The following is a 16,591-nucleotide window of genomic DNA, read 5'->3' on the forward strand; positions in this document are numbered from 1 at the left end:
GTAATCTGCCACAAGTCTTTCAAGTGCTGACCGATACATGTCCACATTTACCCCAACCGGTTTCCTCAAAAGGAATTTGTGTTGTAAATCCACTATGCTAGGTTGGATGTCGATTCGCAATTCTAGCTTCTTTACACAGTCTGTGTATTTATCCATCTGCTCTTAATCCGCTCCTTCCACTTCAGGTAAATTTTTAAAAATGTCACGCCCTTCAAAGCCTAATGAATATAACAGTAAAACATTTTTCTGCTCAGGGCGAAATCTTGAAGCTCCTATTGCTCCCAAATACGTTTTGAACGCAATGAACTGGTTCCTCCACACCGCTGTGATTCAAGAAACGGTGGTGGTGGTGGATTAACTGATTGTATAGTGAAAATTTGAACTTGAAATGTAAATGCAAAAAGCGTGCGTCTTACAGTATGTTGAATGAGGAGTAAATTGGAGTAAAATATGCAGTAAGCAATGTGTGCGTCACTGAGCAATGAGGAGTTGACATGCCATATAATAGTGTGCGTATCACAGTAAAGTTGATACGCAAATGATAGTGTATGTATCACAGTAATTCTGATGAATACATAGCTGGAACACAGCACATAAGTGTGTGCGTTACTGAAAAACCAGCAGTTGACACTCAATGCTGTACGTTTGAAGAATATATGACTTCCTTGTATCTCTGTACTTAAAATAGCCATGTATATTTCATTCAATAATATGTATGGCGTGTACATTTTCCCAACTTATCTAGACTGTATAGAAATCTAGATACCATAACGAAATGTACCCTTGCTGCTGGTATAATGATTTACTAGGATACTGCTAAAAAAAAAAGTCTGGTAGAGCTCAACTCAAAATGGCGCCGCCCATTAACCTGCAAGGCTCCACTTACAACTATCAAAATGTAGTCGTGTGTGTGTGTGTGTGTGTGTGTGTGTGTGTGTGTTTTTTTTTATAAAGTTAATTTTATAGTGTTTCACTGTCTGGACTCAATTCAAAATGACAGCAGGTAAATGCATGCATAAATTTCCAAGATAGTCACCCATCCGCACTTAGTATCCCAATTGAAAATGACGTGTTGAATTGAAAACTTTCCCAATTAAAAATGGCTGCACCCATTGCACACAACTTTTCTGCTGGTATGGGCTCTTACGCTGTTACTGGTTATGATGCTGGAATGCACAGACTACAAAGTTAAGATGGCGGATGTCTAGTGGTGTAACGTAAGGGGCTCCGCTTCCGTGCACATGCTTGCAGTCGGCCCTGTAGGTGCTTTCAAAACTATGCACATTTGACATGGCAATTGGTTTTGCCACTACAGTTAGTCATAAGGCCCAAATACAGAATAAATGTGGCTTAACTTGCGTTTGGACTTTCTGGATCACAGTTGTGTCTTGTAGCTTTCTGGATAATGCTGGGTTCTGTAGCAGCTCCAGCTTGTCGCCAATTAATGTGTAGTGATCACTTCACCACTGAAGAACATGCGACGTCGTTTTAGGTAAGTTTTCATGCTTGTTTGTTACATACAGAGCTGCCACACACACACAATGTTGTGCAGTCATTAACAGCTGTTCCTCCATCTGAATGACGTAGAATACTCGCCGAGTATTCAAAGTCTTGCATATAGAGATTCTAGAAAATTACATCACACTGTATCTCAGTCCAGTTTTAGCCATGAACACTACACTCTCGCTCCATCTCAGACAATCAGTTCTGCATCTTAACCACAGTACACTACAAGGAAGTTGCTTTGCCATAATGCTAGTTGCAGTAGCCTGAAGCTTCATCATCACTACAATTAATAAGGTCAACCCCCCCCCCGCTCCCCACCCCCATGGGGAGCTCGCCTTCTTTCATCTCCCCATCCAAAAAATAGGTCCCCAAGCCTCAGAGATCAGCTTTTCTGCATAAGATGCAGAGGGTTTTGAGGGACTTTGTTTGCATTTGGTGGCATGAGAAGAGCGTGCACGTCACAAGAATTAAGTGGTGCATGTTGAAATATTGGTGAGTCACACCTTGTAGAGAGGAGGGCCACGCAGCCTTTAGTCTATTACACCAGAACTATCATAAGCTTGTCAGGGTGGACTTGTGTAAACACGATTGCTCACCAACATGTCCATGATGCAGTCCTGTATTGCTGTGCTGTAAAGTACATGGCTTCTAACAGAACAGAAGGAAGACAGACCGCGTATTTTAAGGAAGTCACTGGTAAATGTGTAATTTCAACAGCACATCAGAAAGAAGGAAACTATATACAAGGCTTGAATACATGAAGTGGTTTCAGAACCTCTTTAGGTGGGTTACAGTTAAAACAACATCTGTGAAAATAGCAAAGCTGGGCAAAGTGTAGGTTTAGGCCAACTTATAAAGGACAACCCAGTTTTTTTTGATTCAGAAAGTATGATGAGAAATTAATCAGCTGTGGAAGTACCGAGTAGCAATTGAGCCCTGCGAACGAATAAAGGAAGGTTTATTCAACATCGGTCACTACGGAATTAAAAACAAATAACGGTCATAAACCTTGTGCTTCACTATTACTGTTACTATTATTATTGTTGTGTTTGACATGACACTATGCCCTCCAGGTTGGTGGCATTCTACACACCCGCCCTCCACAAACAGGCCCACATCCCCCGCACATGCACCTTGTTTGAGGGTCTATATTGCAAAAAAATGCAGTGGTTTAAAACCCATATTTTACTGGCCCTGTGAAATATGAAAGGTGTTTTATGGGTCCTGGTGATGTATGGATGTCTTATTGTTTCAACTGTCGTTTTTTTATGATTATATTCATCATAAGTGATTTTCAAATATTTTCGTGAGATTATTTCTTTCTCTTGTCATACGCATTTGTTTTCAAACATATGTATATTTATGCGCTCCGATGCATTTCGGGCAACACCTGCCCTTCCTCAGGGAGCAGTGGCTCTTAACAATACAAATATAATCACAATCCACGTATTTACATACATCCATGATATCATAGCTGTACACAATGTGAAATTACGCCATGCAGAGAACTTAATAAAATATTCTGGTGTGTTGTGAATTAGTGTGACCAAAGTACACCCGTGCCGTGATATGTATGCTGAATAAAAGCTAAAACAAACGCACTCACGTGGGAGTCTGTCTGCGTCTTATGTTGCGACTCTGTATCAAGAAAAGATCACCGTTCCACATGATGTATGTTAAATTAACCGAGTGGCGCTCGGTTCATATTACTGACCTTAATCAGATTCCATTCTGCTGTACGGATATCGTTCTGCTGTACGTGTATCGCTGCGCTCTACAGGTCACGCCGTCTGCCGGTGTTCGTGCTCCCGTGTTCGTTCGTGCAATGTTACTTCCGTGTTGTGTTGACTATAGATAAGGAGAACATACTACGCTCCGCGGGTTTGAGAAAACAGACTATGTGTTTAGAGGATGCTGGTTTGAAGTCGACAAGAGTGTGTAGCGCGCTAGTAGATCACAAAAGCGGGGGTTAAGAAATAATAGAAGAAAGTGGGAATAATAAACGGATCTAAAGAAAAAATGCTGTGTTATGTGTATTGTTTCAATAGTGAGTTGACGATGTGTACCAGTTAAACAAACTGACTGCAGGATCGTGTGAATGTATCATGTGATGTGTGTAGACTTCATGATGTGACAATTGATATTGAATTCTCACAACTATACACCTCAATGACCATGTTGTAGGCTATATTGCCTACTTGCAAGATAAATCATGATGGACATAGTCTTTACAGATTATAAATAACAAGACATTTCGATCCGTTCATTGAGTCCGTTCGGTTTCAAGGATCCCAACAAATGGATCCAGTGATTCTCTCTTCGCAAAAGGAATTGGTTATTGTCTCTTCCTTCCTTTCTTTCGATGGTTTCTAATACCAGGAATTTTAATTGAGAGATATTGTGATGAGCTTCCATGAAATGGGATGCAACCGTAGATTTGCTGTTCTTAGTGCGAATATTGGATTTATGTTCCACTATTCGTGTCTTGAGTTTTCTCTCTGTCTTGCCGATATATACCTTTCCACAGGGACATTTAAGTAGATAGATAACGTTGGAGGTATCACAGGTTGCTGTGACATTTAGTTTAATGTTATGTCCCCTCATTGGGTGTGTTATTACTTTGCCTTGGATGACATTATTGCAGTTGCTGCAGTTGTAACACGGCCGTGTTCCTCTGTGTGTTGTTAAATTTGGTTTTTTTTGTTTGAGTATCTCTCCCAAATTCTTGCCCCTGGTGTAAGCGAACAGTGGAGTTGACATGAAAATGTTGTTAAAGTCAGGTTCCAAGTTTAACATTGGCCAATGTTTGATTATTGTTTTCTTGAATTGACTGCTTGATGTAGAAAATTTGGAAACTGCTACAATCCTTTGTTTGTCTGCTCTGACTTTTGGAGTGAGTAACTCTTCCCTTGTTTTCATGAGTATGCTCTTTTCAGCGTTTCTGATAGTGGGTTCTGGGTATCCTCTCTCCTTGAAACGTTCTCCCATTTCCTTTATTCTTACTGTTGCTTTCTGGGGATCTGAAGTAATTCGTTTGACTCTGGTCATTTGAGATAACGGCAAATGATCTTTTAATGAGTTTTGGTGGAAGCTTGAATGGTGTAACATATTGTTACGATCCGTTGGTTTTCGGTATGTCAGTTGCAAATCCTTCTGGGGTAACCAGCATCTTCTAAACACATAGTCTGTTTTCTCAAACCCGCGGAGCGTAGTATGTTCTCCTTATCTATAGTCAACACAACACGGAAGTAACATTGCACGAACGAACACGGGAGCACAAACACCGGCAGACTGCGTGACCTGTAGAGCGCAGCGATACACGTACAGCAGAACGATATCCGTACAGCAGAATGGAATCTGATTAAGGTCAGTAATATGAACCGAGCGCCACTCGGTTAATTTAACATACATCATGTGGAACGGTGATATTGACCCGCGGCTATCTTTTCTTGATACAGAGTCGCAACATAAGACGCAGACAGACTCCCACGTGAGTGCGTTTGTTTTAGCTTTTATTCAGCATACATATCACGGCACGGGTGTACTTTGGTCACACTAATTCACAACACACCAGAATATTTTATTAAGTTCTCTGCATGGCGTAATTTCACATTGTGTACAGCTATGATATCATGGATGTATGCAAATACGTGGATTGTGATTGTGATTATATTTGTATTGTTAACAGCCACTGCTCCCTGAGGAAGGGCAGGTGTTGCCCGAAATGCATCGGAGCGCATAAATATACATATGTTTGAAAACAAATGCGTATGACAAGAGAAAGAAATAATCTCACGAAAATATTTGAAAATCACTTATGATGAATATAATCATAAAAAAACGACAGTTGAAACAATAAAACATTGTTAAAGTAAAAACACAGGAGTCCTTATTTACTAATAGGAACCAACAAAGAATGTGCGGTGGGGATGTAACCAATGGCCCATTGGTCACACTTCTAAATCATTGCAAAAGGACACTAAAGACGGAAAGTGTCACCCAGCAGCAGCACCTAAACTAGATCAGTCTGAACTAAAAACAACAGAAAACTAAAGGCAGTGCATTGACCCTACAACCTAAAGATGTATGGATGTCGCCATCATTATGACTGCCCAAAACAACAGGGGGCAGCTTTACTGTTGTCCATTGTTCAATGAACATTCAGTTTATGAAAGAAAAATCTGAACGTTCCAATTCCCGTCAGCGTCAGTTGTAAGTTGCACCTCAGAGAGAACAACTGCTTCAATCATTGGCTTCTCCAAAACAGTTTTTAACACATCCAAGCCAAGGCTGCTTCTGATGGAGAATGGTAAAGCTATGCAGAGTGGTTTGAGCCGGTCATTATGATGCAAGTTATGCAAAATATGGAAAATATTTTATGGTTCCCTGTGAATTTTTGTTTATCATCAGTCTGGATTTTGTGCAATAGAAACTTCCAAGCATGTGATGTTCAAAGTCGCAGGGTCCTAAGTGCACCCTGGTTCTCCCATAATTGCAGCCTGTCTTGAAGTACATTTCTTTCTATACTTCATGAGACTGCAGCAAAGGAAGACTTTGCTAGAGAGAGAGAAGCGTGTATTCAACTATTGTCCTAGAATTTAAAGCCATTATTTTCCGTGTAACATTGCAGTCAATGTGAAGATGTATTGGTTATTTTAGATTTATTATTTCCATATATCAGCCTAACAGTTGCCGTATTACAGTTTTAAAAGCCCATGGGTCCCAAGTAGGGCCAGATTTCACTTTTGCATCTGGTGGCTATATTGCAGGTTCCCTGTGTTTTTTGAGACTGATGTAATCCTCTGCACTACACCATTATTCAAACGAACTTTTGTGATGTGCATGAACTATAGTTTGTCCTCTGCACAATCTCATGTCCAAAATACGTCTTCTCTTGCTTTAAAAATTCCTGCCCAGTAGTTAGCAGAACATGTTTGTTTCCTTGAGCTGTCTGTGATGGCGTATCCACATGTGTGAAACGGAGTGTAAATATTGTTGTCCCTGCCTGGAGCTTCTCTAGCCCCTTCCATGCTGATGACGAACCCCAGCCGTCATGCACTACGGTGCTCGTGTGCTGATGACGGCTGGGGTTTGTCACGGCCCGCCCCTGTTCGTGTTGTTTACAGCACACAAGGGGAATCGCGGCCGCATGGAAGGGGTTAAAAGAAGTGGCTTTCTCTCTAGAAGGTATGTCTCTCTGGCTTATTGTAGGAAACAGTTTTTTTTGTTCCTCCCACACACACACACACTTTTTGACTGTTATTTGATGTAACTTTGACTGAAGTGCACTGGGTTCCTGCTGCCAGGTCAAAGATTCTAAAGCGTGTCCTAAAGAGCTGCAGCATAACTTATGCCACTCTAAGGGATCAACTGCAGGCTGTATGACCAGGTGCTCTAAAAAGTGAAAACCTAACATGGCACACACTTGTGTGCCATGTTCCCCCAACACTGCTTGTGATATTTGTAAGTCACCCACTCTGACAGGCCTTACAGCGCTAAGGTAGGGTGCATTATATTACATGTGTGGACATATCTGCATGAGAAGATACGCCCGTGTGCTGGCCAGTTCAATTACTGACAGTACAAGTGAACAGGAAAGCCAGCGTAAGGTATCTATTGGGGACTGGTAAAAACGAGTTACCCCACTAAATAATGGCTTCACTGAAACATATTGTGTTTTGGTATCAAACACGTCGTTTGTTTTCATAAACCCAGACTGATTCCAGTGATGATGTATTTATACTTTCACCCAGAGGGCACCTTAGAGGTGCCCCCTGAAAACCTACCAACTACTAGTGTGCTGACTGACTGGTCCCAGCCAGCCTGCCACCACAGATGAGTAACTGACCCCCAGGGGGAGAGCCTTTGCTCGCAGCAGGTCCAGAACAACGCCTGCTCGGGCAAAGGTGTTTACACCCCCTCCCACAGGATGACCTGCACAATAGCATTCCAAGACAGAGGCTTCAAAGAGCCCACCACCTTTGGCATACAAATCTGGCTACACTCACAGGAGAAGATGCCAACACCCCCACCTCCAGCCTCCCCCCCCACCCCCCTATAGTCTTCCACCCGGCGTCCAGGGTCATTTGCCACCTGGACTGGGGTAAAATTAGTAGTAAGAGATGCGTGTTCTCCTTCAGGCTAGTTCTACCCCTAAGGTGGACTATCTGAAGTGAATACGAAAAGCAGATGTCTGCCATCTTTTTGATGGCAAACTTGGGAACTCTGGAAAATGGTTATGCCTACTGCCCACAGGAAGTGGTCATTTAGTGGACATAGTGACCCCACGGTTAGGTAGCCCATTAGCTACTACCCTACAATCCCCTAACACCGTAATCTAGTATTTAGGGAAGCCCCTGGCACCAGGAAATCAAATCCTGCCGATTTGAAGGAACGCAGGTGCTGAAGAGCCACAAAAGCAAGAACAGAAGACCAGCAACTGACTTTGTTCCAAACCTGGCAGCCTGTCTCCTGTCCTGGACAATTGCTCCACAGACGTCTCATCCTGTAGCCACCTGTGCCTCCAAAAGCCTTAGAGGACTTACAGCCTTCACCCAAGACCCAGCAACTTTTGTGGAGAAGCAGAGCTGCTTCCCTTTGTCCTGCAGGCACCCCAAAAGAACTGCGAAGACTCTGGACTGCCAAAAACCAGACACGGGAAAGCACCACTGCACTGTGCTTCCTTGCCTGAGTTGAAGTGGGCCGATAGTGCCAGCGTGGTTCTTCAGCTGTCCAGAGTAGAAGCCCATCTTGGGTTTGCTAGTGGGGGACGCCTCGATGTCACCTGCAGCCTCTGTGTGCAAATCCCCAACCTTGTTACTGGCTGTGAAAAACCCGACGACTCAAGATGCCTCCGCACCAGTTTCCCCTGACCCGAGTAAAAGTCGACCAAAGGTGTCCCCACGTCTCGGAGCATCATGAGACCTGAGCCCTCCTTTTGGTTCAGACCGACTGGCCTCCCTGTCCAACCCTGCAGCCTCTTTTCGACCGGACCAATCCCCACACGATAACATTGGGCACTCAGTGCAGTAAAGCACCTCTGCGCAGTGCCGCCTGAAGTGAAAAGTGGATGCTGCCTTGGACCTTGCCCCATACTTACCTTAAGTCCTGGAGATTGGTCCCGTTTGTCACTGTGAAGTGCCCAAATGCAGTATTTGTTTTCCCCAAAGGATTGGACACCCAATGCTGAAAAGCACTTCTACACCCAGTTGTCAAAAGTGACTTGTTGGTGCTTCTTTGGAGCTTGTCCTATAATCGCCTTAAGTTCAGGAGGTTTGTCCTATAAGTCGCTGTGAATTACCTGTATGCAGTGCAAGTCTTTCCTCCATAGGATAACATTACCGCTTCAGAAATTGCACTGTGTCCATTTTTAAAAGCTGTAAAAATTCATAACTCGAAACGTACTTGCCTGATTTTTTATGATCTTAGTTCCTAAAGTTCTATAAAGATACGTGTTATTTCAATTGGTCTGGATCTCCTTATTGAGTTGTGTGTATCACTTGATGACTGTGTATGCCTCAAATGTCTAACACTCCTCTCTGATGAGCCTAAGGCTGCTCGATCACACTCCCCGCTAAGAGAGCATCTTGGGATTGCCAGAGCAAGGCCCTGTCCACAAATAAGAGATACCTGGACTCTTTGCACAGAATAACTCTTTTTGGTGTACTATATAAAGAGGTAGCTTTCTGCACATAATTAACGTGAACAACAAGCACCTTTTGGTGGGACCCGGAAATTGAATCTCAGAGCTGAAATGCTGAACACAAGTGAGGGTCCTGGTTTTTACCATGCCTCACCAGCCCAAAAGATAGAGCTGTTCCCTGTGGGCTGGGAAGCAAGTGACAAGCAGGACTAGTGCACCTCTAATCCACTACATTGAGTTATCGGTCTCCATTTTCTGGTTTGAATGAGTAAATGCTTCTGAGTTTGAAGAAGTCGTCCTTTACATATCTTAATTGCTATCATTCACTGCTGATGGCAGCAGCGAGTGTTGAAGCAAATGCACAGATAACTGTTCTCAGAAGTGAGCGCAGAGGCTGCAGAATAGATGTTTACTCGTCTGGGGCTATAGGGAGCGGAAAGAGAAGTGGCTGTTAATGAAAAGAGCTAAATTACTTTTTTTTACAAAATGGGGTTCTTAATGCTCCGTTTTTTTAATTGTTTGTACATGCCCATTTGCTGATCCAGCTCTAGCACAAGGCTGGCGACGCTGCTTTGACAAGGCCTGTGGTTTGCAGACTTTTAAGGCACATGTCTGGTGTGGGAAGGGCATGAAAGGAAATCTGCAAAGACCTGCAACGCAAGCACTGAGCTCATCATCGTACAGTGTGTTTCCAGTCTCCAGTAACATCACATTTTTTCTTCCCAGCTGGAACCGTGGTACAAGGCTTTTGTTTACCGATCATGCGGTCCACTCTCCAATCTATGTCCTCTTTTGCAATGATGTGGGTTAGTCTTGCCTAACTGACATTTGCTAATTTTATTATCTTCAGAAGGCTGTAAAAAGGAGAAGTTCCCCTTGTTTCATCGAATGCAAGTGGTGCAGCTCAGAAACCCTAGAGGCGCGCTGGAGATGGCACTGTGAAAGTTATTTTAGGAGGAGCCAGACATAGCATTTAATGAGACCTACGATAGTCGCCTTGCTCTTAGGTTGCACATCTTAGTAAGGCCTTAGACTCCAGTGCTATTCCTGAGGAGATGGGCTACACAGCTTCCAGTAAATGGAATAGTTTCTACTGCACACATGTCAAACAACTGGAAATGGAATATCTAATCTCTCGAAGAGGTGCACTTTCTAGGTATTCGTATCTGGTATCTGGTATTCGGGTTTAAAGCGCTCTATTGCATTTAAAAAGCATAGCATACATAACAGTAGCTGCACTGTGGTCTCTACATGAACACTGCCTTGTGCTTCAATCCAGTAAACATTCCTAAATGTAAACTTAAACGGAAACTATGTATTCAATTCTAGTTCATAACGGTAGGCATGAACAAATGAATATATATACATATATATATATTTTTTTAAAATGTATTCATATTTTATCCCTCCACTGGAAAACACACAACGGCACTCAACCTCCTTCAGCTCTGGTTTATTGGCTCAGTGAGATAGTGGGATGACTCATTCCGGCTACACCGTAGCCTTTGACAACTTGACAAAGGCGATCAACCACGCCCTGCTCCAGTTCAGTCAGCATCATGAACACGCTGATATCCACTTTCCTCTATCTTGGACATCTGACATTCTGCCTTTACACTCGAATCCTGCTTGGCACATTTCACTAGCTCCAAACCCCATTGCATCGCAGTGGGAGCAAGCGACTGCTTCGCACTTACAGCTGTTCATCTTTTGGCCAGAGCCAGTCCCATTTCCACGAGTTTAGTTAGCTGCTTCAACTCTTTCTAATTTGACACAGGTGCAGATTGATAGTTGGAGACCAGTCCTGCGACTCCGAGAGTTGCTTAACCACCACCTGCCAAAAACAGTGGACCATATGACATTCTGGTATTTATTAGCGCAATGTTCGTCCGTCTAGTACAGAAAACACAATTAAACCTTGCAGGTACAGTGTACTTACCTTCTCACACCATTGGACTGTCTTGTTAAGAACTGGCGGTTTGAGTGTTGTGCTGTTGGCCTAGTACTACTTGTTTGATGGTAGATTAGCAGTAATTCAATATTTTTATAGTTTCCCTTCAAATAATCTTTACAGGGGCAATCCATGCTCTACCTTGACTAGACATAAAAGTACTTTGAGTACAGTACCAGTACTGAGCATGATGATGATCACACCTGGTACACATTTCTGCATTGCACCTTGCTGTCCATATTGTCTGGTCCAGGGTAATGAACAACTTCCCTACACCACGCACTAAAGCGTTGGTGCTCTTTGTATTTGTCCATCCTTTATTTATTTTGCGGACACTGACCAGGCCCGAAAATACAATCCCAGAACTCTATCCTTCGTGAGCTACTCATTTAAGTCCCAAAACCACCTGTTGGAGGAGTTTAAAGATGGAGTTTGTCTTGCAGTTTCACTATCCCTTGGCATATGGCTGCATTTCTTTTAGGGTGTTTGTTTCTATCACAGAAGTTTGTTATACTGATATGCATGTATATATGGGTACTTGTGTAGCACTATTTCTTTAGCTAGAGAGCTATTGTCAGTACTGATTCAGGATAATTGAGACCCATAATCTTCTTTGTTGACTATTCCTGTTTTGTAGAGATCTAGGTGTTGCTTAGTTTGGCAGACAACGAGAAATAGATGAATGTCTATTCAGCCCTATTTAGAGTACATAACTGTATACAGTCCGACTAGTACTGCCAGTTATCTCACCTCCCGAGCTGGAAGACTTACATCCTGGCGCAGAGGAGAATGGCTTGCCTTTTGGTCCAGGGAAAACCAATGGGTGTTGACTGCTGACCACATAGAGAGTAGCCACCTAGGAGCACACAGGAGTGATTTACAGAACAAAGGGTAGTTGTAGTGCTACCTCTTTTGGCTTGGGGATGCGAAGGGTAGCTTCTTCTTTTCGTATGCTGGACCCTCCTAGACAGGTTCCAGCCACAGTAGTAGGGAAAACCAGTTTTGACATTTCCACGTAGGGGAGTGACCAAGAAGACAGGCCGGCCTGGGAGCCACTGGGCCCCACCATCCTGAAACAGGGGCTCCTGGGTAATTTTACAGTATGTTAAAGAGGACGTGCTGCAAAAGAAGGTGAGGTAACTGTAAAAAAAATTGTTAGGATTGGGCGGTAGATTTCTTCCAATCACATGATAGTGCACAGGATAAATCTTTTCCACGACCTCCTGAAAGCGTTCATGGACCTGAGAGGACTCCACATGACTTGTGACTCCTGCTGGACGAAAAGACTCATGAGGACTCAAGGATACCCGATTCCTGCTGGCACTTGGAACATGGAACCGCTGTCCCTGGGTCAAGTGGTGGTCCTTTTCTTTACCTGCTTCAGTGACGCAAAATGTAGGATTCCTGACCCCAAGATTAATGAGGTCTAGACCCTGGGACCTAGTGCCCTGAAGAGCTAGAGACTGCAGGACTGACCAGATGAAGCTTTCCCGGCAATTGGAGAGTTAGTTAGGTGAAACATTTGACTGGGACCTTTAGGTGTCAAAAACGTATGAAAAAGGAAAAAGCTGATAGTTTCCCACAGTTCACCTGTACACGCTATATTGCAGTGGTGCAGCTGGTAGTTAGTGATTTTAGTGACATCTGCGATCTTCCCCCCCTAAGTTTTATACATTCTTGGTTGGTGTTTTGAGCGTTCTTTGTTCCAGAAACCATTGGAAAGAAATGTTTGTAACAGCTGTACCTCTCTAGTCAAGATCCTAGTTTTATCATTATTGAGACAAAGAAATCTTTACTTCATATAGGAAATTAAATTAAAATTGTAATTATTTTGCAATCTACTAACTAAATATTATGCATGCATTCCCATAAAAGCAAACATGACCGTCACACAGGCTCACCCTGCTGAACCACAATGGGGCGGATAAGTGCTTGCCGATGAGTTCCTGGCTACTCAAATAAGATATACAACTAATTAGATTGCTGCAGTGTGCAACCTGTTCTACAGGATTATCCTTCTTCTGAATCCATATTGACGAGGAGTGTCAACCTGGCGTAAACATAAGAGTTTATTATTACTTTGTTGCAGAACTGGATCTTGGCATTGAATTCATAACAAGTGTTTGACTCTGCTTGGCCAACAAAAGTGACGCTGTTGCAGGATTATCTGTTAAAGACAATATTTAAGGGACTTTAGTTTGTAGCCAAGGAGTCATCCTTATTTTCTTCATATTTAACAATGGAAAAGAGTTTTTATTCAGTGTAGAAAGAAAACAACACAGGTTAGTAATACAGAACTTGCCATTTCTTAGCTTAAAATCTTAGTAAGGGTTCATCGAAGGAGTTCTATTTCTAAAAGATAGCTATTCCTCTCATTAAACGCGATGTTTAGCCTGTAAATAATTCTCTTACAGAAGGATACTGTATATGTGGTTTGGGAATCAGAGGCTGTATAGTTTATTTCCAATAAAGAAAGCAGATCTTCAGTTTACTTCTACAAATGGTTAAATGTTGAAAGGCGCTGAAGTACCTATTATGTGGAGGGTTTCCAGCCATCACAAGATTTATATTTAAGCATGTTAATTTTTGTTTTTCGGAAGTATATTAAAGCTGAGCATTTGATTATACTAGCTTGGAAGCTTGAACGACGACTGACTGATTATTTCTTCTTCTGCTTTCTCTTCAGTTCTGTTTGTCCAAATCTGATAAAGAGATCTATGAAAGGGAAGAAAGGCCTGACTTTCAGCAAGAAATTCTGAAAAAAGCTGCTAAAGACTTGCCTATTTACACAACAACAGCAACAAGGGGTAAGGAACCCAAACCACAGAAATATATCAAATATGCAGTTTGAATACAATGTTTTTTAGGACGACAATGTCATGAGGAGTAATCGGGTTTTCAGTGTAGCCTGCCTTTGCTTAGAAATGAAGTAACAAATAACTGCGAGGTTAATCAATTTTTCATGTGTACTTACCTTCTTTAAAAGCATGTCTTTCTTTACCTTCAGCCGAAGGCCTATTTTCACTTTTGCGGTTTATCTTTTACCATTATACTTTCAATAATTGAATATTTTTATTCTTCATTTGGTGTTAGGTTGTTCCTGCATTTGCTAACCGTTTCCTGAAAGCTAGCTTTTTGTTATGTTGCCCCTGGTTTGCTCTTTTTTATTTTCTGGTTCTAGTGTTAATCTCTGTTCCTATACAAAATAGCACGCGTTTGTTTACGTTGAAAACTGAACAGCTCTGTTTTTTAGGCCCCTTAGGCTTTCCAACTCTGTCCTAATTTGGATATTTGAGTTCCTCGTGAAAAGAATGTTTCCAACTCTAACTATTTTGAAAGCTTTTCTTTGAATTTTCTGGAGTGTGTGTTTATACTTTTAGGCCCGACTCACCATCACCAAATATTTTCTGTCAGAGACCCTTACAAATTAAAATAGATTTATGAATTAAGAATGTAGAGTTGTGGACTCTGGGATTCAGCAACATACTACACATCATCTTTCGCCTCACTAGTTACCCTTCACTGCTCCCACCCGCAGCTACCACTCTATCCACCACCATGGCCCTACCAGTAAGCCTCACCTCGGCGCCCTTCCCCTCTCTGTTGTAATCTTTTGCAGCTCAGCGCCACTCTCTTCTTCCTCTTCTTGTCCAGTGCCCCTTTGTAACAACTAGATTACCGCCAGCCCCCAGAAAAGCGCTTTTGTGCACTTATTACTTTTTAGTGACTGCCGTCATAGATTGGTTGATTAAAAAGTGAAAGAAAATGGCACATGTATCATTTTTTTGGGGCGCATGCATGATGATGCGTCATTGTGCCTCCCCACAAGCTAATTAGCATTGGCAAAAAGTATTGTGCTTTTATCAATGCTATTGAGCATCGAGAAAAAGCATTTCCAAAGCCAGTAGGTCCCAAAGTAGAGAAATATTGACTTCGCCAATGCTTTTTTATTCTTCCCTTTTGTATTCTCAGTAGACTCTGATTTCAGTACGCAGGTTCACTTTGCCAACAAAAATCCCATAACAATTTCAGCTCTCCCTATTGAGGTGTGTAAAACGTTATCTTTGTTCAGCAACTTTCAAGATGGTTGCTGTTACTATCCTACTTTGATGTTACAAAGATGCTGCAGACCAGGCATTCCAAATGTGCTCTCCTCTGCCTTGAGCCATACTGCAGTTCACCACCAGGCATATCACTGTCTGTGTAGTACCTCAAAACCTTCTGAACATCTAATGTATGGAAAGACTGTTGTGTTGGGGATGTAGGACTGCCAAACACAGGCTAATGGGTTTAATGGGGCTACTACTTTAAGAAGGAAGGAGATGTGAGTAATTAGTATAACCATAACCCTACACAAGGCTCTTAAATAAAAGAAGCCTCCCTCCCACTCACCCTGTGAGCTGATGTAGCTGTCAGATAAGCACACTTTAAGAATGTAATTTGAAATCCACCGTATTTGTGTGTTCAAAAGGACGACAGAGAAATGTCAGCAGTACTAGATTCAATTTCCAAGCAAAAGCAGGCTTTGGGAATCTCATTACAAAACTTCATCATTACTGTGATGAGCTACCTCAACTTTTGGTCTCATTCTTCTGCATGCTTTAATAGCAGACAAGCTAACATGTACCGGAGACTATGCGTAGTCGGACTTTACAGGATGCAGTAAATACAAAGATGTGCTTCTTCCTAATATCTTTGGCTCAGAATGCAGCATCTGTTTCACTTGATGTAGATCTAAGAGTCCTTTTTGATGGGCAGTAGGTGACAGGCTATTAAGCCAGCAATATTGAAAGTGGTCTCTGCTTTCAACAAAAAGTGTTTCTATCTGAAGTACCATTATTGGTGGGACCAAATGGGTATGTTTGCTATCCATGTCGAATAAGATGTGTAGAGGTATCAATCTGTATGAATTTGCAGAAATAAGTGGTTGTCTGCGCTAATGCGTTCCTCTCAACGAATAGGTCAACTCTTGGTACATTCCACTGTTGGATTTGTGTGGTTTTGATGGTTTCTCTCTTTTTTGATGTTTGTGGACTGCATGTGAGTTCTAGTACGTGCATCTATTCAACAAACCGATAACTTAGTCTTCATGTACACAGATTCTAATGATCAATCAGGAGTTTGTGTGTTAGCTAAATTTGTTTGTCCAAATGGAGCACACGCCGAGAACACCCGAAGGCGCAAATAAACAAATGCATGTGACAAGTGCAACGGTTTTTATTATATTTGTTTTTTAGTCCATTTGTGGCTCTGTAAAACGCTGTAGTGGCCGGTGTCAGAGGGGAGGAGGGAGTGGGGGGAGTCAACGACAAGGGGGAAAAAAAGGGGTAGAACTTACCTGCAGCCCACTGCAACACCGGTCTCCTGCTCCTCTCGTGGTTCCACTGCAGGCACAGTCTCCCAGACTCCCCTGCGGCCAATCCTGAAGTTGCTCTTATCGATGAGAGCAGCTTCAGCATTGGCCTGAACGCCAATTATTTGTGGTCCCAGTG

The 16,591-nt window shown here is 42.5% G+C and overlaps 1 protein-coding gene across 1 annotated transcript in view; it reads left to right on the top strand.

The window, feature by feature from the left end:
* The window catches only part of ZDHHC20 (zDHHC palmitoyltransferase 20), a 261,337-nt gene that overhangs the window by 116,244 nt on the left and 128,502 nt on the right, over positions 1 to 16,591 (top strand). The window contains exon 4 of the mRNA XM_086935201.1: positions 13,786 to 13,906. Coding sequence (XP_086791327.1) covers positions 13,786 to 13,906 — 121 coding nt within the window. The remainder of the gene's footprint in view (positions 1 to 13,785; positions 13,907 to 16,591) is intronic.

This window comes from Lissotriton vulgaris, chromosome 8 (genome assembly GCF_964263255.1).
Source record: "Lissotriton vulgaris chromosome 8, aLisVul1.2, whole genome shotgun sequence".
Lineage (NCBI taxonomy): Eukaryota > Metazoa > Chordata > Amphibia > Caudata > Salamandridae > Lissotriton > Lissotriton vulgaris.